Genomic DNA, 25485 nt, shown 5'->3' on the forward strand with positions numbered 1-25485 from the left:
CTCCATAACTTTGTCTTGCAAAACTAAAACTCTGTACTCATTAAACAATTACTCCGCATTATCCCCTATGCCAGCCCCTGGTAACCACCATTCTACTTTGTCTCATTTTGTCTAAATAACTTAAGTAAAATTGTACAGCGTTTGTCTTTTTGTGACTAGCTTATTTCACTTAGCACAATGTTGTCAAGTTTCATCAATGTTATAACATGTGACAGGATTTCCTTCCTTTTTAATGCTGAATAACATTCCATTGTATGTACATACCACATATTGTTTATCCGTTCATCTGTTGATGGGCATTTGGGTTGAGTCCACATTTTAGCTATTGTGGGTAATGCTGCTATGAATGCAGGTGTACAGATTATCTCCTTGAGACCCTGTTTTCCATTCTTTTCAGTATATCCCCAGAAGCAGAATCTCTGGATCACGTGATAATTCTATTTAAAATTTTTTGAGGAACAACCATTGCTGTTTTTCACAGTGGCTGTACCATTTTACATTCTTAACAGCAGTGCACAAGGGTTCCAGTTTCTCCACATCCTCATCAACACTACTTGCTTTCTGTTTTTTTGATAGTTGCCATCCTAATGTGTGTGATATCTCATTCTAGTTTTTTTTAAATTTTATTGATTTATTTTTTTTATAAGTTTATTTTATTTATTTATTGGCTGTGTTGGGTCTTCGTGGCTGCACACAGGCTTTCTCTAGTTGCTGCACACTGGCTTTCTCTAGTTGCTGCGAGTGGGGGCTACTCTTCATTGTGGTGCACGGGCTCCTCATTGCAGTGGCTTCTCTTGTGGAGCACGGGCTCTAGGCACGTGGACTTCAATAGTTGCGGTGCACAGGCTTAGTTGCTCTGTGGCATGTGGAATCTTCCCAGAGCAGGGCTCGAACCTGTGTCCCCTGCATTGGTAGGTAGATTCTTAACCACTGCGCCACCTAGGAAGTCCTCATTCTAGTTGTGATTTGATTTCCCTAATATAAGTGATTCTGAGCTGGAGGGGGAGGGGTTTGCAACAATGGGGTAAGGTGCAACAACAGTGGCAGCCTAACTTCTTAAATTCACCTCTGATTAGAATCAGCAACTGGCTGTCAAGAATGTAGGTTTCCAATATTTTGAGGGCAGGGTCCTTTGTGCCTGCCTCTGTGTAAGCTACTCCAGGAACACATGCACAGCTGCATGCCTCTTGGCTGGGGGTAGGGAGTGGGTGGGGGTAGCTGCTACTGTGCTGCCAGCTGAAGTTGACTGAAGTTAACCATGATTCACCCTCCAAATCTTCCCTTGGGAGTTATAAGACTTCGGTAGGCTCCAGAGTTCCAAAAAGTTACATCAGACAGATTCTGCCAGTGCAGTTTTTGTCCAGGTGGGGAGACAGATTCTTGGTGCTTCCCACTCTACCATCTTCTCAGAATCCTCTCTGTAGATGCCATTTTTTGCTGTCCTGAACTATGTTCTATGAATTACAGATATTGGGCTCAGACCCAGGGCAGGGCTAAAAGTGGACATACTTCTCTTAAGCTTATAGGGCTCAGGGAAGGATAGAAGCTGGGGTTGGGCAAGGAGTCCTTGGGCTCTTATCTTGCCTGGGTCCTCCAGGCCCCTGGGAAATCTTGTTTTTCCCAGAAGGTGGCCTGAGACTTGGCTCTTCACAACATCTTTATCTCTATGGAGCCTTTCTGGCTCCTGGAACCTCCCTATTGCCCTTCTGCACTGTGTAAGGGTGGGCAGATGTTGAAGACTCAGAGTATAGCACCTGCCTCAGCCTTGCCGTAACTGTTGGGTATCCTCTGTGGAGGCTGTGAAGGGGCTCCAAGTAGAGGTCATGGCTCCAGAATAAGTGTTGGCCCTGTATATTCTGCCTAAGGTTTTCATTCATTCTTCCAGCCAGTTTTTTGCAGGCACAGGTCCTGGCCTGAGGTGTGTTTGGAGCTGAGGTGAGAGAAGTGGGACTCTCTCTGAGCTCATGTCCTGGTGGAGCTTTCGAGGAACTATTGCCCTGCCAAGAAAAGAGGAGGTTATTTGCCCTAGAAAGTAATATGTCAACCCTCCCACCAGTTATGGGGAGAAGTTGCACATACAGTTCTGGAAGAAACTGTACAGATTAGGTCTCTTGTCTCTAGGGTAGAATTTCTGTGAATAAAAGCCAAACATACTTTTATTGTTGCCTCTCTCTTTCTGCAGATAATACCTTGAACACCTCTGTAACCAGATGCCTTTGCCTTTCTCTTTTGGCAGAGGAATGTCATGGCATCTGGAGTCGTCCCTCAGATTTCTCTGATCATGGGCCCGTGTGCTGGTGGGGCTGTCTACTCCCCAGCCCTGACAGACTTCACGTTCATGGTAAAGGTAAGAAAAAGGACTCTCTTGTTCTTTGAGAGTTGTGCAGTACCTCACCTGCAATCACAATCATTCCTGACCCAGATCTGGGTTGCTGTCTGCACGCTTATTGGATTTCAGTGCAGTCATGATAAGGTCTTATTGGAGAGAAGGTTTTGGCATGCAGACTGTAGCTTGTGTGAGTTCAGCGGCAGAATGTGCTTGTGTACTTTGTTGGTGGGTGATTTTACTTGTTAATCTGAATTGCAAATGATTTGCAGGTAATCAAAGGATCTTATCCTCTGCCCAGACAGGTGATTGTTTGCTGAATCCTATTAAAAACGTTTCTCATGGAAAGCTTTTCTATAATCTGCTTCATTGGGAAGTTTTTTGTTTTTTTTCTTTAAAATTATTTTTTGGCTGCGTTGGGTCTTTATTGCTGTGCTTGGGCTTTTTCTCTTTGCAGGTGAGTGGGAGCTACTCTTTTTGTTGTGGTGCTTGGGCTTCTCATTGTGATGGCTTCTCTTGTTGTGGAGCACTCAGGCTTCAGTAGTTGTGGCATGTGGTCTCAGTAGTTGTGGCTCACAGGCTTAGTTGCTCCGTGGCATGTGGGATCTTCCTGGACCAGGAATTGAACCCATGTCCCCTGCACTGGCAGGCAGATTCTTAACCACTGCGCCACCAGGGAAGTCCAGGAAGCTGTTTCTTATGTCCCACCTTTATTTTTTCAGCTTTTTGCTGTTTTATTGCATTTTGTCTATGATGGAAATGGTAAATCTGATCTCCAACTTCATTGTGAGAGAGACATCTTTATTACATGATTTGGAAGAAAGGATTTTTTTTTTTTTTGGCACACGGGCTTAGTTGCTCCGCGGCATGTGGGATCTTCCTGGAGCAGGGATCGAACCCGTGTCCCCTGCATTGGCAGGTGGATTCTTAACCACTGTGCCACCTAGGAAGCCCCAGAAATGATATTTTTAAATGATTTTTCAAAGACGCCTATTTGAAATTATACATGGGTAGTTACCCTTAACCTGATACTTAAAAAAAAAAAAAATCAGTCTTTTCCTCTCAAAATATTTTTAACTATAATGAGCAATAAATGTCAAGACAAATTAGGGGGTCTTGGGAAGGAGAGTCATCCAGTATGCAAACAGTGTAAATAAAGGGAGTGTAAACAGGAAACATTCTTCTCTTTGGCATTAGGAATTAAAGTTTAGCACTGTGCTTACCCCTTGACTCAACTATTCTTTCTTAGTGACAGATTAAAAGCAACCTAAATGTTCAGTGTTCAGTTTAGGTGGGCTTTAAAAATTAAGATGACCACGTCACTTATTTTCTGAACAAAGCAGGGTTCCTGGAACTTTGCCCACTAAATCTGTGTATGCCATACCTACGTGGTGCCACCCCAGTTGTCTTCCTACCTGGTAGGAATGGAGATGTGGGTTCAGTTCCTCTGGTTAAGGCCAGTCTTTCCTCCTCTCCCTACATACATCCTGGAATTTACTCTAAACAGCTTTCTTGTGTTTTTAAAACAGTTTCCCCAGTTTTATTGCGGTATAATTGACATATGACATTGTTTAAGTTTAAGGTGTATGTGTTGATTTGATAGTTACATATTGCAAAATGATTACCCCCACAGTGTTCCCATAATTACCACTTCCTTTTTGTGGTGATAATGTTTAAGATCTACTCTCTTAGCAATTTTGAAGTATATGATACAGCACTGTTAACTATAATCTCCATGGTGTACATTAGATCCCAAGAACTTATTCATCGTATAACTGGAAGCTTGTATCTTTTGACCAACATCTCTCCCCATCCCCCACTGCCCCACTTTTGGTAACCACTATTCTTTTCTATGACTTCAGCTGTTTTAGATTCCACGTGTGTGATCATACAGTATTTCTCTTTCTCTGACTTATTTTACTTAGCATATACTAAGTGAAATGCCCTAAAGTTCCTTTCATGTCACAAATGGCAGTATTTCCTTCTTTCTCACGGCTGAATAATATTTCTCTGTGTGTGTCTGTGTACGTATATGTCACATTTTCTTTAATGATATGGGTAGCCAGTGGATAATCCCATGTGTTTGTATGTGTGTCACATTTTTTTTTATCCATTCATCCATTGATGGGCACTTAACGTTGTTTCCATATTTTGGCGATTGTGAATAGTGCTTCAGTGAAATAGGAATGCAGATATCTCTTTGAGGCCCTGTTTTTATTTCCTTTGGATATATACCCAGAAGTGGGATTGCTGGATCATTTGGTAGATCTATTTTTAGTTTTTTGAGGAGTCTCCATGCTGTTTTCTATAGTGGCTGTATAAATTTACATTCCTACCAACAGTGCACAAGTGTTCCCTTTTCTCCACAACCTCACTAACACTTGTTATTTTTTTTTGTTTTGTTTTGTTTTTATTAATTTTTTTTATTTTTTTGGGGGTACACCAGGTTCAATCATCTGTTTTTATACACATATCCCCGTATTCCCTCCCTTCCTTGACTCCCCCCCCCTCGAGTCCCCCCCACCCTCCCCGCCCCAGTCCTCTAAGGCATCTTCCATCCTTGAGTTGGGCTCCCTTTGTTATACAACAACTTCCCACTGACTATTTTACAGTTGGTAGTATATATATGTCTGTGCTACTCTCTCTACACTTGTTATTTTTTTGTCTTTTTGATAATAGCCATTCTAACAGATGTGAGGCTAAAACCTCATTGTGGTTTTGATTTGCATTTCCCTGGTGATGAGTGATGTTGAGCATCTTTTCATGTACCCATTAGCAATTTGTATGTTTTCTTTGGAAAAATGTCTATTCAGATCCTTTGCCCATTTTTATTTTTTTATTGGCTGCGTCGGGTCTTCTTTGCTGTGTGCAGGCTTTGTCTGGTTGCGGCGAGTGGGAGCTACTCTTTGTTGCAGTGCTCAGGCTTCTCATTGTGAAGCACGCGGTCTAGGCTCGCAGGCTTCACTAGTTGTGGCACACGGGCTTAGTTCCTCCATGGCATGTGGAATCTTCCCGGACCAGGGATCGAACTCGTGTCTCCTGCATTGGCTGAATCTTAACCACTGTGCCGCCAGGGAAGTCCCTCTGCCCATTTTTTAATCAAAAATTGTTTTTGCTCTTAAGTTTTATGAGTTTTCTGTGTATTTTGGATATGAATCCCTTATCAGATATATAATTTGCAAATATTTTCTCTCATTTGTTAGGTTGCCTTTTCATTTTGTTGATTGTTTCTTTTGCTGTGTAGAAACTTTTTAGTTTGAAGTAGTCCCACTTACTAATTTTTGTTTCTTTTGTGTCTGCTTTTGGTGTCATCCATAAAATTATTGCCAAGACCAGTGTCAGGGAGTGTTTCTCCTGTGTTTTTTTTCTAGGAGTCTTATGGTCTCAGCCCTCTAAGTCGTTAATCCATTTTGAGTTCATTTTTGTGAGTTGTGTAAGATATGGGTCCATTTTCATTTTCTGCATGTGGTTATCTAGTTTTCCCACCATTTATTGAAGAGACTCTTTTCCCCATTGAGTGTTCTTGGCTCCCTTGTCAAGTGTTTGTTGACTGTATATGTGAGAATTTATTGCTGGACTCTTGATTCTGTTCAATTGGTCTGTGTTTCTCTTTATGCAATGCCATACTTCTGTAGAAAAATGCCATTGGAATTTTGATAGGAGTTGCATTGAATCTATAGATGGCTTTGGGTAGTATGGACATTTTAACAATATTTTTATAAACATGGGATTTTTTCCCACTTACTTGTGTCTTCTTTGGTGTTTTTCATCAAAGTCCTATAGTTTTCAGTGTATAGATCCTTTTCCTCCTTGGTTAAATTTATACTTAGGTATTTTGTAATGTTTGATGCTATTGTGAATGGGCTGGTTTTCTTTTTCAGATATTTTGTGTATAGTGTATAGAAATACGACTGATTTCTGTATGTTGACTTTTTGTGTGCTTCATCTTTTAATCTTGTGTTTTCATCCTAAGCAATCCCATCCTCCACTTGCAGAGCTTTAATTAATACCTGCATATTGGCACCACCTCCTCTTCCTTGTCCTCTGCAGCTAATCATTAACCCTTAACCATTCTGCATCTTAAATATTCCATGAGAGTGCAATAAAAATGCTAACAGATTCTTTTTTAAAGGACTAGATGTTAGCAAGAAAACCACAATGTAAGAATAAACATTCCATGAAGGGAAATGCAATGAAGGGCTAGCCCTGCCAGGTGAGAAAATATGTTATAAAGCTAAAATAACTAAAACTGTTCAATTTGTAAATAAATAAACCAGGGAACAGAACAGAATTGATGAACAGAACAGAACTGGCAAACAGAACAGAATTGGCAAACAGAACAGAATTGACAAACAGATCTAAATAGACATTTAATTTATGTTGGAAAGAATATTGTTCTATTCAGGGTCACTGAAAGTCAGTTTCTTGCATCGAAGACACCAATGATTTCTGTATCATTAAATCCAATTAATATTTCTCCGTCCTTATCTTACTTGACCTTCCAGCAGCATTTGACCCATCTCATCCCTTCTTCCTCTTTGAAACATCAGGGCACTATACTCTTGGTTTTCTTCTAGCAATTCTTTCATTCCCTTGGTGATCTTTTCCTGTCTCAAGGCTTTAAATATCCATCTATCTATATGCTGACATCTCTCAAAACTATTTCTTCAGGATGGAGCAGTCTTCTGAATTAAGTTGCCTATCAACATTTCCATTTGGACTTTAATGGGTTTCTCAAAATTGGTAGGTTTTGCTCTTTAATGAGCGCCTCCCAAAGTGCTCTCCTGTAACCTTCCCCATCTCAACAAGTGGCAAGACCAGCCTTCCAGTGGCTCAGGTCAAAAACAGACTCATTTTTCTGTCACATTCCCAGTTCGATCAGTCTAAAATCATATTTGCTCTATTTTAGGATGTAATCTAAAATATAAGAAAATTCCTGTGTACTTCTTATTACTTACACTGCTGTTACTTTGATTCGAGCACCCCCCCTGTATTATTGCAGAATCTTTCTAACTGGTCTTCCTGCTTCTGTCTCTGCCTCCTCTCCCAGATAATTAAAAATTTTTAAATTTTTAGACACTAAATTTTCTAATGTAATACATACTCAGGGAAGTACATAAAATATGTAAAGTTGAGCGGTTATTATAAAGTATAAATCCATGTAGATAACACCCAGATCAAGAAATGGCCCTTCAGGAGCCCTGCCCCCATTACCCTCCTAATCACTATTATCTCCATCCATCCTGCCTAGAAGTATTTATCTCAACTTTTAAAAAAACTATTTATTTATTTATTGGCTGCATTGGGTCTTCATTGCTACATGCAGGCTTTCTCTAGTTGCGGCACAAGCCGGGGCTACTCTTCATTGTGCGCAGGCCTCTCATTGAGATGGCTTCTCTTGTTATGGAGCACAGGCTTTAGGTGTGTGGGCTTCGTTAGTTTTGGCACATGGGCTCAGTAGTTGTGGCTCGAGGGCTCTAGAGCTCAGCCTCAGTAGTTGCTCCGCAGCATGTGGAATCTTCCCAGACCAGGGATCAAACCCGTGTCCCCTGCACTGGTGGGTGGATTCTTATCCACTGCACCACCAGGGAAGGGAAGTCCCTATCTCAACTTTTATGGTAATTTTAAAATTTTCTTTGCTTTACAGTTTAAAATTTTAATTATGCCTCTCTAAACAATGGAGTTAATGCCACCTATTTTGACCTTTAATGTAAAGTGAAACCATGTAATATACAATCTTTTGTGTGTGACTGTGACTCATGTTTTTAAGATTTATCCGTGATGTTCTTTGTAAATGTAGTTCATTTTAATAGCTGTGTAGTGTATTATCTCAAGATCCTCATCCTTTCTACTGTCGACGGAGATTTGTGTTTCAAGATTTTTGTCATTGCAAATGATTCTGGTATAAGCATTCTTATACATGTAGTTTGGTGCATACATGTTTCAGTTTTTAAAGGTGGGGCAATGTTAGGTCATAGGCTTTACGTATCTTCAGCTTTTCTATGTAATGCTTGTTTACTGAAGAAGTTGCGGCAATTTACACTTCTACTAGCAGTGTGTAAGAATTTCACTTGTCCTGCATCCTTGCCAGCACTTTTATTGACATAATTATGCCAGTTTGCATGTGGTGCGATCTCTTATTGTTTTAATTTGCATTTCCATGACTAATGAGGTTGAACACCTTTTCATATATTTCTTTTTTTTTTTTTTCTTTCAGCTGCGCTGCACTGCACAGCTTGCAGGTTCTTAGCTGCCTGACCAGGGATTGAACCTGGGCTCTCGGCAGTGAAAGCGCTGAGTCCTAAGCAGGGAATTCCCTCATGTTTCTTTCGTGGCATGCCTGTTCATTTGTTTTGCCCATTTTTAAAAACTGAGGTTTTTGTTTTTTTCTTACTAATTTTTTTTTTCCTATTACTGATTTTTATTAGTTCTTTGTATATTCTGGATATAAGTTCTTTATCAATTATATATGTTGCACCTGTTTTCTCCCATTCTGTGACTTGTATTTTTCTTTCTCAGTGCTATCCTTTGAACAGAATTAAAAAAAAAATCTTATCTTGAAATTTGAAATTTACAGAATTCTTAACTCTTTGAGGGTGGGTTGTATATATCATATGCCTTTACCTTTTTTTTTTTTATAAATTTATTTATTTTATTGGCTGTGTTGGGTCTTTTTTGCTGTGCGTGGGTTTTTCTTTTAGTTGCGGTGAGTGGGGGCTGCTCTTCCTTGTGGTGCGTGGGCCCCTCATTGCCGTGACTTCTCTTGTTGCGGAGCACGGGCTCTAGGCGTGTGGGCTTCAGTAGTTGCAGCACATGGGCTCAATAGTTGTGGCTCACAGGCTCTAAAGCGCAGGCTCAATAGTTGTGGTGCATGGGCTTAGTTGCTCCACAGCATGTGGGATCTTCCTAGAGCAGGGAATGAACCCGTGTCCCCTGCATTGGCAAGTGGATTCTTAACCACTGCGCCACCTAGGAAGCCCCCCCTTTACCTTTTTAATGCTTCAGTATATAATTCCTTTATAAAAAATATTTATTTTTTTATTTATTTGACTGTGTTGGGTCTTAGTTGCTGCACTCGGGATCTTCATTGCTGCTTGTGGAGTCTTCGTTGTGGCATGCTGGATCTTTAGTTGCAGCATGTGCACTCTTAGTTGCAGCATGTGGGATCTAGTTCCCTGACCAAGGATTGAACCTGGGCCTCCTGTGTTGGGAGTGTGGAGTCATAGCCACTGGACCACCAGGGAAGTCCCCAGTATATAATTCTTAAGCACTAGGATGTTTTCTTGTATAACCAGTTGTTAAATTCCAGAAGTTTAACACTGATACAATACAATTAAAAAAATTGTAGAATATACATAAGACATGATTGAAGTGGTAAGATTTAATTTACAGTTCTGTGGCCTTAGGTACATTCACATTTTTTGTGCAGCCATCATCACCAGCTATCTCCAGAACTTTTTTGTTTACCCCAGTTAAAACTCTGTACTCATTAAACATTAGTTCTCCATTCCCTACTCCCAGCCCCTTTCTTTTTCGGAATTTGTGGACTCATACAATATTTGTACATTTGTGACTGGCTTATTTCATTTAGCATAATGTCTTCAAGGTTCATCCATATGGTGGCATGTGTCAGTATTTCCCTCCTTTTTAAGACTGATTAATATTTCTTTGTATGTAATACACATTTTTTTTATGCATTCATCTGCCAATGAACACTTGAGTTGTTTCCACCTTTTGGCTACTGTGAATAATGCTGTAATAAACATTGGTGTACATCTTTGTTTGAATCCCTGTTTTCAGTTCCTTTGGGCAAACACCTAGGAGTGGAGTTATTGGGTAATATGGTAATTCTGTTCAATACTTTGAAGAAACACCATGCTGTTTTTCCACAGTGGCTGCACCATTTTACATTCCCACCAGCAATGCACAAGGGTTACATTTTCTCTACATCCTTGCCAGTGTTTGTTTTCTGTTTTGATAATAGCTTTCTTAATGTGTGTGAAGCAGTTATCTCATTGTGGTTTTCATTTATATTTCCCAAATAATTAGTGATGTTGAGCCTCCTTGCATATTATTTGCCATTGGTATATCTTTATTGGAGACATGTCTATGCAAGTCTTCTGTCCATTTTTTGATTGGATCATTTTTTTGTTGTTGAGTTGTAGGAGTTCTTTGTATATTCTTATATTAACCACTTAACAGATACATGATTTGAAAATATTTTCTCCCATTCTGTGGGCTGCCTCTACATTCTGTTAGTGTTCTTTGCACAGAAGATTTTAATTTTGATGAAGTCATGTTTATCTACTTTTGTTATCTCTGGTTTTGTTATCATACCCAAAAAATCTTGCCAAATCCAGTGTCAGGAGACTTTCCCTGTATGTTTTCTTCTAAGTTTTATAGTTTTAGCTCTTATGTGTAGTCCTTTGATACATTTTGAGTTAATTTTTGAATATGGTGTAACATAAGGTACAGCTTCATGTTTTTGCATGTGGATATCCAGTTTTCCTAGCACTAATTTTTTTTTCTTTTTTGTTATAGTTTATTATAGGATTCTGAATATAGTTTCCTGTGCTATATAGTAGGTCCTTTTGTCCTATTTCTGTATATAGTAGTGTGTGTCTGTCACTACCAAACTCCTAATTTATTCCTCTCCCCACCCCTTCCCCTTTGGTAACCATAAGTTTTCTATGTCTGTCTATTTTGTAAATAAGTTTGTTTGTATAGTATTTTAGATTCCACATGTAAGTGATATCATATGATATTTGTCTTTCTCTTTCTGACTTAGTTCACTTAGTATGATAATCTCTAGGTCTATCCATGGTGCTGCAAATGGCATTATTTCATTCTCTTTTATGGCTGAGTAGTATTCCATTGTATACACACCCCCACATGTTCTTTATCCATTCATCTGTTGATGGACATTTAGGTTGGTTCCATGTCTTGGCTATTGTAAATAATGCTGTAAATATGAACATTGAAGTGCATGTTACATATCTTTTGTGAATTAGTTTTCTCTGGATATATGCCCAGGAGTGGGATCCAGCACCATTTGTTGAAAAGACTGCTCTTTCCCCATTGAATGGTCTAAGTATCATTGTTGAAAACCATTTGACCAGGCATGGAAGGATTTTTTTCTGGGCTCTCTATTCTGTTCCATTGGTCTATATGTATGTCTTTATGCCAGTACCACACTGTTTTGATTCTGTAGCTTTTTAGTAGGTTTTGAAGTCAGGAAGTTTGAGACCTTCAACTTTGTTCTTTTTCAAAATTGTTTTGGCTGTACACAGAGTCCCTTGAGATTCCACATTAACTTTAGGATGGATTTTCCTATTTCTGCAACGTCTTTGGGATTTTGGTAGGGATGACATTGAATCTGTACATTGCTTTTGGTAGTTTTGACATCTTAACAGTATTGAGTCTTTCAGTACATAAACAGAAGATATCTATTCCATCATGTCTTATTTATTTCTTTTAGAAATGTTTTATAATTTTCATTGTACAAGGTTTTTTTGTGGGGTTTTTTTTTTTTTTTACCTTTTTGGCTAAGTTACTCCTGAGTATTTTATCCACTTAGAAATTCTTGTAAATGAAATTGTTTTTGTAACTTCCTTTTCAGATTGGTCATTATTAACATACAGAAATGCAACTGATTTTGGTGTGTTAATTTTGTATCCAGCAACTTAATTTGTTTATTCTAACTTTGTGTGGGTGTGGAATCTTTAGGGTTTTCTATATATGAAATCCATCATCTGCAAACAGATAATTTTACATCTTCCTTTCTAATTTGGATGCCTTTTTCTGTTTCTTGACTAACTGCTCTGGCTAGAATAGATGTGGAGAAAATGGGCATCCTTGCCTTGTACTTGATCTTAGAGGAAAAGCTTCTAGTCTTTCACCATTGAGTATAATGTTAGCTGTGAATTTTTTCATATATGACCTTAATTGTGTTGAAATAGTTTCTTTCCAGTTTTTCTGAGTACTTTTTTATCATGAAACAGTGTTGAGTTTTTGTCATGCTTTTTCTGCATTGAAATGATCATGTAATTTTTTTTCCCTATGTTCTTTTAATGTGCTGTGTTGATATTGGTGTGTTCAACCATCCTTGCATTTCAGGAAAAAATTCCTCTTGGTCTTGGTGTATAATTCCTTATGAATGTTGTTGAATTAGGTCTGCTAATATTTTGTTGAATATTTCTGTATCAATATATATTTTAAAAGATTTATTGATTGATTTATTGGCTGTGTTGGGTCTTCATTGCTGCATGCAGGCTTTCTCTAGTTGCAGTGAGTAGGGGCTACTCTTTGTTGTGGTGCGAGGGCTTCTCATTGTGGGGCTTCTCTTGTTGCGGAGCATGGGCTCTAGGTGCACGGGCTTCAGTAGTTGTGGCATGTGGGCTCAGTAGTTGTGGCACACGGGCTTAGTTTGCTCCGTGGCGTGTGGGATCTTCCCGGACCAGGGATCGAACCTGTGTCCCCTGCATTGGCAGGTGGATTCTCAGCCTCTGCACCACGAGGGAAGTCCCTGTATTGATATTTATATGGAATATTGATCTTTGCTTTTCTTGTAGTGTCTTTGTCTGGCTTTGGTATTAAGGTAATGCTGGGTCTCATAGAATGAGTTAGGAGGTATTTCCTTCTCTACAATTTTTTGGGAAGAGTCTGAGAAGGATTGGTGTTTAATCTTTCTTAAAATGTTTGATAGAATTCACTGGTGAAGCCATTGGGTCTTGGGCTTTTCTTTGGGAGGTTTTGATTACTGATTCAGGCTCCTTACTAGTTACAGGTCTATTCAGATTTTCTATTTTTTCATGATTCATTCTTTGTGGTAGGTTGTGTGTTTCTAGGAATTTGTCCGTCTCATCCAGGTTATCCAATTTGTTGGTGTAGAATTGTTCATAATACTCTTAAAATCTTTTTATTTCTTTAGAATTGGTAATGATGTCCCCACTTTCATTTCTGATTTTAGTAATTTGAGTCTCTTTTTTCTTAGTCCACCTAACTAAATATTTGTCAATTTTGTTAATCTTTTTGAAGAACCAACTTCTGGGTTTATTGATTTTTTTTTCCCCCTCCCTCTGTTTTTTCTATATTTCATTTATCTCAGCTCTAATCTTTATTTCCTTCCTTTTGCTAGCTTTGGGTTTAGTTCTCTCTCTCTCTTTTTTTTTTTTTTAGTTCCTTAAGGTGTCAAGTTAGGTTGAGAACTTTTTTTCTTAGTGTGTTTACAGCTTTAAATTCCCCACTTAGCACTGTTTTTGCTGCATCTCATAAATTTTCGTATGTTTTCATATCTCTGTATTTTCTAATTTCCCCTGATTTTATCTTTGGTTCATTGGTTGTTTTAAGAGTGTGGTATTTAATTTCCACATATTTGTAAGTTTCCAGTTTTCCTTCTATTTCTAGTTTCATTCTCTTGTGATCAAACAAGATAGTTTACATGATTTCAGTCTTTTTTGAATTTATTAAGACTTGTTTCTCATATGCCTAACATGTAGTTTATCCCATATAATACTTTTGTCTACTCTATCATCCAGATTCCAGGTTGGTCAGTTGTCCCAAAAATGTCCTTTGTAGCATTTTCTTTCTCCAGTACAGGATACATTTCAGGATCACATATTGCATTTAGTTGTCATATTGCATTAATTTTCTTTACTCTGTGATAGTTCCTCAGACTCTTTGTCATGACATTTTGAAGACTACAGAGTGAATTATTTCACAGATTGTTGCTCAGTTTGGGTTTATCTGGTATTTCCTCATGATCAGATTCAGATTAGGTATTCTAGCCTGTCTCCTACATTGGTGATGTTGTAGCCTGCTCAAATGATCATATCTGGAGGCAGGTGATGGCCATCTGCCCTTCATTGGTGACATTGCTCATTGTTGAGATATTGTCTGGTTTCTCCACTTTGTAGTTACTGTTTTTCCTTTGTAACTGTTACTCATTGGTAAGATGCTTTGAGACCATATAAGCATGCTGTTCCACATTATAATTTTCTCCTTGATTTAGTATCTATCGATGATTCTTGTCCAAACCGATCTTTACAAGATGGTTATTTTCCAGCTTCACCACTTGCTTCCTGTCAGTCGTCGTTCTACTCTGAGGAAGAGCCCTGCTTTTCTTGGGCCTTTGTTTATTTCATTGACTTAATATGGGTTCATGGATTTCCTCTTTTACTCCGTGGTTTGTAATCCATTACTATCATTATTTTGATGCTCGAATTGTCCTTCCCTTAGCCAGTGGGAGTCCCTGTAAGCTGGCTTCTGTGCCCCTTTGATAGGAGAACAAATGTCAAATGTATGCATTATGGGTAGTGTGTTTTAATTCTTGAACTTTTTCCTACTCCGAAGTCATGAAGATACTTTCTGTTTTCTAAAAGCTTTATTTTTTTGCCTTTTATGTTTGCATCTAAAATTGGAGTTGATTTTTACACGTGGTGAGAAATAGAGGCTAGTTTGATTTTTTTTAATTAAAAAAATTTTTTCCAGTATAGATACCTAGCTGACCTAGAGGCTTTTATTGAAAAGAACATTCTTTCCTGCTCTGTAATGTCATTTATGTCATGAATCAAGCACCCACGTATCAAGAGTGTTTCACTGAGCTTCCTTGGTAGATCTATTTGCTTATCTCTGTGCCAGTCAGTACCATACTGTCAATGACAGTGGCTTTATGACAAATCCTGATATCTGGTACAGCAAGTTGTCCCTCCTTATTTTCTTTAAGTGTGTGAATATGAGATACTCTTTACCCTTTGCACTTCCACTTTTTTTTTTTCTTAAAACTTTGAGATATAGTTGTATGGTGAACTGCACACATTTAGGGTGTACAGTTAGAGTTTTGATGCATGTCTACAGCCATGAAGCCATGACCACAATTAAGAGAATGAACATAGCCATTGTTCCTCAAAGTTTCTTCAGGTACTATTGTAATTCATTCTTTCCTACCTCTCAGCTCGGTCTTTAGGTAACTGTTCATTTTATCACACTAGATTAATTTGAATTTTCTAGAATGTTATATAAACAGAATCCTACCTAATGACATTTTGTATGTACAAAATATATACAAAAAGTATGTAATCTTTTTTTTTTTTTTGGCAGGGGACTGGTTTCTTTCACTTAGGATAATTACTTTGAGATTCACCTGTTGATGGAATTGGGCTGTTTCTAATTTTTGACTGTTACAAATAATGCTCTTATGAACATTTGTTTGAGTCTTTGTGTGAAGTGGGGAAAATAGACCTCTCTAGCTAAGCCATTCTAGTAAGATTCCAAACCAAAGAATAAAGACTGATACAGCAGTATTTATTGTAAAATAAAGACTGATACAACACAGCTGATAACCTAAGGATTAATGTCCTTAGTATATAAAAGCAACCATCCAGTAGGAAAATGGGCAAAGAACGTGAACAGTGAGCTGACAGAGATGACTGAAGTAAGATACTTATTGCAGCCCTGGAAACAATCTAAAGGACCATCAGTAGGTGACAGTTTAGTAAATTGTGATACACATCCTACTATAATGATATGGAATGATCGTCAAGATGTTTCAGAACAGTGTGTGTAATACACTGCTAGAGAGAAAATAAGAGGGAAATAATATATAAATGCTGTATATACATGGATGTCAGAGAAACTGACAGTGGTCGCCTTTGGGGATGGAAGTTGGAGGCCTGGAAATAAGGGCTGGCATGTAGACTGGCTTTCCGCTGTATCCCCTATTCTGGTTAAATTTTTTACAGTATGCCTTTATTATCTTTAAGTTAGAAACTAAAAATTAAAGACTGTCACTTTCTCCAAACACCAGACATTGATCATCATCGTCTCCAGGTGATTTCACTTAAAGTGACTGGTTAATTTTAGGCAAGCTGCACACCATCACAGTGCCTCAGTTTCCTCATGTATAAATGGGGTGATAATAGTACCTAGGCTTTTTTTTTAATTAATTAATTTATTTAATTGGCTGTGCTGGGTCTTTTTTGCTGTGCATGGGCTTTCTTTAGTTGCGGTTTCTTTTTTTTAGTCGCGGTGAGTGGGGGCTACTCTTCATTGTGGTGCACGGGCTCCTCACTGCCGTGGCTTCTCTTGTTCCAGAGCACGGGCTCTAGGTGCATGAGCTTCAGTAGTTGCAGCACATGGGCTCAATAGTTGTGGCTCACGGGCTCTAAAGCGCAGGCTCAATAGTTGTGATGCACGGGCTTAGTTGCTCTGCGGCATGTGGGATCTTCCTGGAGCAGGGATTGAACCCGTGTCCCCTGCATTGGCAGGCGGATTCTTAACCACTGCCCCACCTAGGAAGCCCTACGTAGGCTTTAATGACACAGTCCTGTGAAGTGCTTAAAAAAGTTCTTGGTGTACAGCAAGCTCTGAATAAGGGCCACCTGTTAGGGTGTTCTACAGATGAATGACCTTGAAATGGTAGGCACACTGCAGGTCATTTTGCTGAGAGAGAACCAGGCCACGAAGATTTTTTGATAGACAATGAGGCAGGGAAAATGTGGGTCTTTAGTTTGGATAGGCATCTGTGAGCTGCGTCCCAACCTGGTTCTGCCACTATGTCAGTACCTTCTCTGCATTTGTCATCTTGGCTGTGTGAACTCTGAGGCTCCATTGAGTTCTGGTGCTCTGAGATTGAACTTTCTGGAATTCTCTGGTTGCAGGACACCTCCTACTTGTTCATCACTGGCCCTGATGTTGTGAAGTCTGTCACCAACGAGGACGTTACCCAGGAGGAGCTTGGGGGTGCCCGGACCCACACCACCATGTCAGGTTAGGGGCCATGAGGCTCACCTTACTGTTGTCAAATGCTGAGAAGAGGCATGGCTAGAGATGACAGTTAGTTACAGATATCACTTAATTGACAGAATTTATTTGAATAGTCTGTAGTGTGGTGTATTGTCTACAGACTTAGTAATAATGGTGGCTTTATCTCTCAAACTTGTTAAATAACAGGCTACTACTGATACTCTAATGGTCTTTGAAATTTTTGAGCTAACTAGAATGATGATTATAAGAATTATGATTCATGTAAGTATAGCTGAACTTAAAAAAATATTGCATTTTAGTGTCCCTTTTAAAAAATTTATTTATTTATTTATTTTTGGTTGTATTGGGTCTTTGTTTCTGTGCGTTGGGTCTAAGTTATGGCTCATGGGCTCTAGAGCACAGGCTCAGTAGTTGTGGTGCATGGGTTTAGTTGCTCCGCATGTGGGATCTTCCCGGATCAGGGATCGAACCCATGTCCTCTGCATTGGAAGATAGATTCCTAAGCACTGTGCCACCAGGAAAGTCCCTACTGCTGCAATTTTAAAACATTTTCATCACCCCCAAAGAAGCCCAAACACAACATTGTAAATCAACTATAGTTCAATAAAAATTTTAAAAAAGAAACCCTGTACCCTTTAGCATTTGCGCCTTATTCTCATCCCCCACCTCCCTCTGCGCCCAATACTCTAGCTCTCGGCAATCACTAATCTACTTTGTTTCTACCAGTAGAAACTTGTACATCCAGTACTCTGGATGTACAAGTTTATTTTACTTAGCATATTATTTTTCAGGTTGTAGCATGTTTTCATGTTGCAGCAAGAATCAGTATGTCATTCCTTTTTATTGCTGGGTAATATTTCAGTGTATGGATATACCTCATTTTATTTATCTGCTGATAATAAACATTTGTATTGTTTCCACTTTTTGGCTGTCATGAATATGCTGCTATAAACATTCATGTACAAGTGTTTTTCTGGGCATATGTTTACGTTTCCCTTAGGTATATACCTGGGAGTGAAATTTCTGGGTCAAATGATAATTCTTTTTTAAGGAACTGCCGTGCTGTCCTCCAGAGTGGCTGTACCAATTTACAAATATTTCTTGAATGAAAGAATTCTGTCATGTAGAACATGCTTTTTATTTATTTGAATATTCATTGAGTACTTATGTGCCAAGTATTGTTCTATGTGCTAGGAATACACTTGTGAAAGAAAAGATCCCTGCCTGTATGGGGCTTATGTTCTAGCAGAGGAAATAGACGATAAACCTTATAACTAAGGACGTTGTGTGGTGTGTTAAAGTAATATGTGTTGTGAAAAAAGTAGCACTGGATAAAGGGGGTTGGGGTTGTTGCAGTTTTAAATAGGGTGGTAAGGGCAGGTCTCACTGGGTGATAGTTGAGCGGATTTGAAGGCGTGAACTAGGTGGATACCTGGGGGAGGAGCATCACAGGCAGGGGCTTATGAAGGAGAGTAGCTGGTGTGCTTGGTGAATGGCAAGGAGGGTGGTTGGAGTAGAGACATGACATAATCTGACTTTCAAAGCTCACTTGGGCTGCTGATTCTGGGGGCAGTGGTAGAAGCAGGGAGTCTGGTGGGGTGAACCTGAGAGTTTCTAGCCCCACTTGCTCTGTCATGTCTGTGGCCTTGTTTGGCTGTTCTGTGATTTCAGAGTGTTCTTGAGGAATGATGGCCTGATTCCTTACTGGGGCCACATGGCTCCCCTTCCTTCCACCACTGTTGAGCACCATGACTTGTGCCAGCATTATTTTCTTATTTTTTTATTGTCCAGGTTTTTTGAGAGAGAATGGGCATATAACCAGGCATTATTCCTGTCGTGGGGCTGCAGTGATAAGACAGGCTGATATTCTCAGGGAGATGTCAGGCAGTAAACAGGGAAATAGGTGCTGCAGGGAAGAGTGTGACGAGAACTCCTACCCAGTCCAGGGATGGAGAGTGAGGGGTGTGGGGACGGTTGTGTTCTGGAGAGGGGCCAGGGAAAGCCTCAGTTGAGTAGGTGACATTAGGGTGAAGACCCGGATAATGAAAGGAGTGACCCTTGCAGAGGTTTAGGTTCAGAGCAGAGGGAACAGGCTCTGGACTGAGGATCAGCCTGAAGGTGTGCGGTGTGGTACCATCCTCAGTGGAGGGGGTGGCGACAGGACTGTTGGTACAGCCTGCTGCAGGCTGCCCTAGAAGGGGCAGGTGGGCGTGAAGCTGAGTCTCTGGGCTGACAGGCGCCCTGGCCCATTATATCCTCCCTCTTTGCTCAGGTGTGGCCCACAGAGCTTTTGAAAATGACATTGACGCCTTGTGTAATCTCCGGGAGTTCTTCAACTACCTGCCTCTTAGCAATCAGGACCCGGCTCCCGTCCGCGAGTGCCATGATCCCAGGTGAGTTGCAGGCCGGAGTTCCTTCTCTCGTTTTGTGGGTCGGCTTGTCTGCCTGGCAGGACCTACAGGGTCTGCCCTGGTGGGCAGCTTGGAGTAGATTTTGGCGTGGAGTCAGCTGTAGGCATGGTGGTGGCGTGTTTGGGTTTAGGAGCCATGAAAGATTTTATTTTTATTCACTTTTTTCCTCTCTGTAATATCTGACAGGTAGCTTGGGAGTAAAAAGTAGCCAAAAAACTTATTTCTAAGAGTATTAGAATTGAGATAGATTTTTTTTTTTTGGTCTTAACACAAAATAAATCAATGTGAAATAGTGCAGACAGCATACCCTTTAGGAAATGTGCTTCTGCACACTCGCGGGGGCCGAAGTGGGGGCAGTCCTGGGGAAGGGCATGTTGCTGTCCACCTAGTGAAGACCTTTCCTTCTTGCTCTTTGGACCACTGCCTGATGTGAGAGGCACCACAGAGTATGCCAGAATCCCAGCTGGGGAACCGTTGCTCCAGACCTCTGGCTGCTTTCTTCATTTTGTATCCTCTCTAATTTTGAAGCACTCCTTTGGCCTGCACTACTTCTGCAGAAGGATTTGGAATTGTTTTGGAATTGTGTCCCTTGGGAAGAAGCCATTTTCAGACACTGTCCTGCGGGGCGGACCTGCGCTCCTACCTATGGGGCTCTGTCTGGGCCAGGGATGCTCTAAAGAGTCATGTCCCCAGGGCCCCCCCCCCCCCCCCCCCCCCCCCCCGCCATCTGCCTCGCTCCTCAGGGGACAGAATCAGTGGCCCACTGTGTGTAGTCATGAAAGGGAGAGTGATCACAACTCCCAGAAGCGATGGGTGTGGCCTCCTTTTCCGAGCATCTGAACTGTTTGGGGGTACTTGAAAAGTTTAGGACATCATTTGAAGGTGTTAGGGTCCAAGGGTCCAGACATGTCTGAGTAGCCTGCTTTGGCGCAGACATACCTCCTTTTCATTCAGTCCCAGGGAAGCTTCATGCATATGTATAAATAGTACCTGAAAAGTAAGGGAGGACTTTGTTACTGGGTGGAGCTGTGCCCAAAACCCTGATGCAGAGCTCTCTGGGGAGTTGGGTTTGATGATGCAGTGTCTTGATCACTGCAGTGTCCTTTCGTGCTCCGTGTGATACCTAGAATGTAGGAGGTGTTCAGAGAGGTTAAGTGAAGGAATCACCACATTCAGAGGAATAAGCTCATTTTTTCCCTCTAAATGAAAACAGAAAGATCTTCTGGGTTAATATCAAGCTCAGGTTCAGTTTAATATGGTGGTAACAAAGGAATGTATTTTTGGAGACTGCTTTGCAAGCCCTGCAGGGACAGAATCAGTCTAGCCCCCCATACTGTGTCTCCCCCATTTCCTCTCCCATCCCCCACCCACAGAAGGCGACAGGCTCTTCCATGTTGATTATGTCTGTTGTTTTTTCTATCCACAGTGACCGACTGGTTCCTGAGCTTGATACAATTGTCCCTTTGGAATCTACCAAAGCCTACAACATGGTGGACATCATACACTCTGTAAGTGCCACATCTGTCTGTCTTGTCCGTGCTGGTTCAGCCATGTGCATGTCATTGTGCTTTGGCTCAGTGAGGAAGTGCTGGACCCTCAGGCCTTCATGTTAGGCAACACAGGCAGGGCCTGGGGTGGGACAGAGCCAGGGCGTTGAGTAGTGTGTTATGGGAAGAGCTAGTGGCTGTGGCCACCCTACTGGCTTGGATGGACTTAAGTGGGGGGCAGTTGTGCCAGCAGAGCTCAGGCACCTGAGCTGGCACGCTGAGGTCCATAGAGAAGGGGCCATGTCTCCAGAGCTTGGAGATGAGGCAGGATGAGTCTTCACGTACCTCTCTGTGGGGCCTCACGCTCAGAGGGCGTTTTGTTTCTCTAGAGAAAGGAGAGTTCACAGGGTGTCCTGTAACAGGGTTGGGGGGGGGTGTGTATGTGTAGGTCTGAGGAGGAGTCAGTTGTACCTTTTCCTTGGTGTAGAAGGTTCCTGGGTCATTAAGGGCAGAGGACAGTGTTGGGTGAACTGGGGGCATCCGTTGATGGCCACTGTCTCCCCCACACTTTCCTGTGCGCACTGTGCTCTCAGCTCTTCTTGCTTAACCCAACCCAGATAGCTCTGTGGGCACCGCCTCTCCTGGGCCCTGGCTCTCCCAGTGACCTGTTCCTCCTTCCCTGTGCTGTGGGGAGCTAGCATGAATCGGCAGCCGTGGCCGGACTCTGCCCCTCCTTGTGGCTGGATTCTTAGCCTACTGAGCTCCACTTGAGCCTGCTTCCACCAGTGTGCCCTGCTCTGACCTTAGCCTTCAGTACTCTCTACACCCTCACAGCTGTCTCACCACCTCTGCTCCTGGATTTCAGCCCTCAATCTTCCCTTTCCTCTGGAGCCCTCCACCCCTCCTGGCCTCTGCCTTCCTGCTCCAGCTTGGCCTCTGCCAGTGTGCCAGATGTTAACAGCCAGGCACCGTTCTCAGTGACACTGTGATGGACAAAAACCCTGCTTTGGCGACCTCACCTTCGGGTGAGCTTCAGAGAACAAAAGCAGATATGGCACTGTTTTCCCCAAACCCCTGAGGGAAAGCACCATCCTGACCTTTAATAGCATGAATTAATTTTTCTTAGTTTCGTATAGTATGTAAATGGAATCATATAGTGTGTGGTCTTTGTGTCTGGTTGGTTTCATTCAGCATGATGATCGAAATTCGTCCATATTGTTAGCATGCGTGTCATTCCCATGATTCTCTTTATTTATTTATATAAATTTATTTATTTATTGGCTGCATTGGTCTTCGTTGCTGCACACGGGCTTTCTCTAGTTGGGGCGAGCGGGGACTACTCTTCATTGCGGTGCGCAGGCTCCTCATTGCGGTGTCTTCTCTTGTGGAGCATGGGCTTTAGGTGCATGGGCTTAGGTAGTTGTGGCACACAGGCTCAGTAGTTGTGGCTTACGGGCTCTAGAGCACAGGTTCAATAGTTGTGGCACACGGGCTTAGTTGCTCCGCAGCATGTGGGATCTTCCTGGAACAGGGTTTGAACCCGTGTACCCTGCATTGGCAGGTGGATTCTTAAGCACTGCGCCACCAGGGAAGTCCCCGCCATGGTTCTCTTTAGTCTTTTGTATGAACAGACCACAGTTTATCTACTGTTGATGGGCATTTGGGTAAATTCTAGTTTGGGGCTCTTACAGATAGTTCTGATACGATCATTCTGTTATGTGATTTTGGTAAAAAACTTCCATGTTTCTGTTTAATCTGTACTGAGTAGTGGAAGTACCACATCACAGGTGTGCATACATGGAGCTTTAGAGGACACTGCCCAAGGATTGGCACTCCCACCAGCAGCATGTGAGAGTTCTGGTCCCTTCGCATTGTCACTGACACTTGGCAATACTGTGCTGCTTTAATTATCAGTTTATGGCATGCTTTCACTTCTGGTAGAGATAGTTGTTCTTGATGATTCTTTTTTCGGAGTTTTCTTGCCTAGTCTTATTTATTTTTCCATATGAAATTTAGAAATGTTTGTCTTGTTTTAGGGTCGAGACGGGGTGGAAGAAGGGGATCCTTTTGTTGTTTTTATTGAGATTCCTTTAAATTTATGCACTAATTAGGGAAAATTGACATCCTTGTGAATCTGAAGCAATCTAAAAACATTGTTTATATTTTTATTTGTTAAAGTGTACTTTTTTTCTGACTGTTTTAAAGATTTTCCTATATAGGTTGTTCACATTTCTTGTTTGTTTCTAAGTGTATTAATATGAAAGATTTGGATTCTGCTTATCAGTTTTATATCCTGTTACCTACTAAGGTCTCTTATTATTTGTAATAGTTTTTCACTGTTAATTGTTTTGTTTTTCAAGTATGTGAGTATATTGTCTATTATGGTCTTGTCTTTTCCTTTCCGATTATATCATTTCTTTCTCTTGTCCAGTTGCGTTATCTGTACTTCCATATTTTACCAAATGCAGTGAAACAATGGAATAGTGGGCATCTTTGTCTTCCTCCTAACTTTAGAGAGACTGCCGTTAGTGTTTCCAAGTTTTATATCTTTTTTTCATGTTAAGAAGCTACCACTTGTTCCTACTTTAATTTTTGTTGTTGTCTACTTGTTTTTTAAAATCAGGAATGGTAATTGAATATCATTAAATGCCCTTTCAGCCCTTATGGTGATGATCATATGATTTTTCTTAGATCTGTTTATAAATACGTCTTAATACTTGTTATATTTTATAAATGTTTTGTTTTGAATTTTTGCATCAATGTTGTGATGTTAGCTGATTTTTTGGGGTGGGTGGTATTTTTAAATCATATTTTGGTGTTAGTGCTCTTGCATCATGTATTAGTTTGCTAGGGCTGACATAACAAAATACCACAGACTGAGTTGCTTAAACAAAAATTAATTTTCTTGCAGTTCTGGAAGCTAGAAGTCCAAGATTGAGGTGACAGCAGAGTTGGTTTCTGGTGAGGCCTCTCTTCCTGGTTTGCAGATGGCTGCCTTCTCACTGTATCCTGATGTGGCCTTTCCTCTCTGTGCACAAGGAAGGAGAGATCTCTGGGGTTTTTTCCTCTTTAAAGAATACCAGTCCTTTCAGACTAGGGCCCCAATCTTTATGACCTCATTTACTTTATCTCCTTAAAGGCCCTGTCTCCAAATGTAATCACACTGGGGGCTAGGCTTCAGCATATGAATTTGGGGGTGGGGTGGGGTGGTACACAGTTCAGTTCATAAAGTGCCATAGTAAGAAGTTGCAAGTTTTCTTTCTTTTCCTGTGCTCTGGAATCACTGAAATAGCATTAGGATTTCTGCTCTTTAAAAATCTGATAGAAATTCTCATGTGAAATTGTCAGGGCCTAGTGCTTTGTTTGTGAGGGAGGAGTGGCTTTTTGATAACTTCCTCTGCTCTTTAATGCTAATGTCTCTAACCCTTGTATCTTTACCAGGTTCAGTTTTGGTGAAGTAGATATATTTTTCTATGAATTACCTATTTCTTCCAGAGTTTTAATTTTTACCTGCATAGGGTTATGCAGGGTTATTTAGCCTCAGATCAGCAAAGTCAATTTCAGTGGTTTTCTCCTCTGATACTTCAGGTTTTGTATTTTCTTGATAGTTACCTAGTAGTTGAAATATTTTATTGATGTATTTCAGAGAGTCAACTTTTTAGTTTTTCTTTTTTAAAGCTATGTATTGTCTGCTTTAAAAACTAATTCCTTTTCTACTTTCAGTTAATCATCTTTTTTTCCCTCACAAACTTTTGAAACAGAAGCTTAATAAGTATATTTTCTTTAGTTTTTTTTTTTTTTTTTATTATTATTTTATTTTATTTTTTTGGGGGGTACACCAGGTTCAATCAACTGTTTTTATACACATATCCCCATATTCCCTCCCTTCCTTGACGCCCCCCCTCGATTCCCCCCCACCCTCCCTGCCCCAGTCCTCTAAGGCATCTTCCATCCTCGAGTTGGACTCCCTTTGTTATACAACAACTTCCCACTGACTATTTTACAGTTGGTAGTATATATATGTCTGTACTACTCTCCCGCTTCTTCTCAGTTTCCCCTTCACCCCCCGCCCCCTCCCATACCTCGAGTTCTCCAGTCCATTCCCTGTATCTGCTTCCCTGTTCTTGTCACTGAGTTCATCAGTACCATTTTTAGATTCCGTATATGTGAGTTAGCATACAATATTTGTCTTTCTCTTTCTGACTTACTTCACTCTGTATGACAGATTGTAGTTCTATCCACCTCATTACATATAGCTCCATCTCATCCCTTTTTATAGCTGAGTAATATTCCATTGTATATATATGCCACATCTTCTGTATCCATTCATTTGTTGATGGGCATTTAGGTTGCTTCCATGTCCTGGCTATTGTAAAGAGTGCTGCAATAAACATTATGGTACAAGTTTCTTTTGGGATTATGGTTTTCTTTGGGTATATGCCCAGGAGTGGGATTACTGGATCATATGGTAGTTCTATTTGTAGTTTTTTAAGGAATT

At 40.7% G+C, this 25485-nt stretch overlaps 1 protein-coding gene across 7 annotated transcripts in view; it reads left to right on the top strand.

Annotated features, from left to right (window-relative positions):
* The window catches only part of PCCB (propionyl-CoA carboxylase subunit beta), a 111172-nt gene that overhangs the window by 16810 nt on the left and 68877 nt on the right, over positions 1–25485 (top strand). For all 7 annotated transcript variants that reach the window (XM_057738194.1, XM_057738190.1, XM_057738192.1 and 4 more), the window contains exons 6-9: positions 2237–2347; positions 16984–17092; positions 19362–19482; positions 20927–21008. In XM_057738194.1, the coding sequence (XP_057594177.1) occupies positions 2237–2347; positions 16984–17092; positions 19362–19482; positions 20927–21008 (423 nt within the window). The remainder of the gene's footprint in view (positions 1–2236; positions 2348–16983; positions 17093–19361; positions 19483–20926; positions 21009–25485) is intronic.

The sequence above is a fragment of the Hippopotamus amphibius genome, chromosome 6, assembly GCF_030028045.1.
Source record: "Hippopotamus amphibius kiboko isolate mHipAmp2 chromosome 6, mHipAmp2.hap2, whole genome shotgun sequence".
Lineage (NCBI taxonomy): Eukaryota > Metazoa > Chordata > Mammalia > Artiodactyla > Hippopotamidae > Hippopotamus > Hippopotamus amphibius.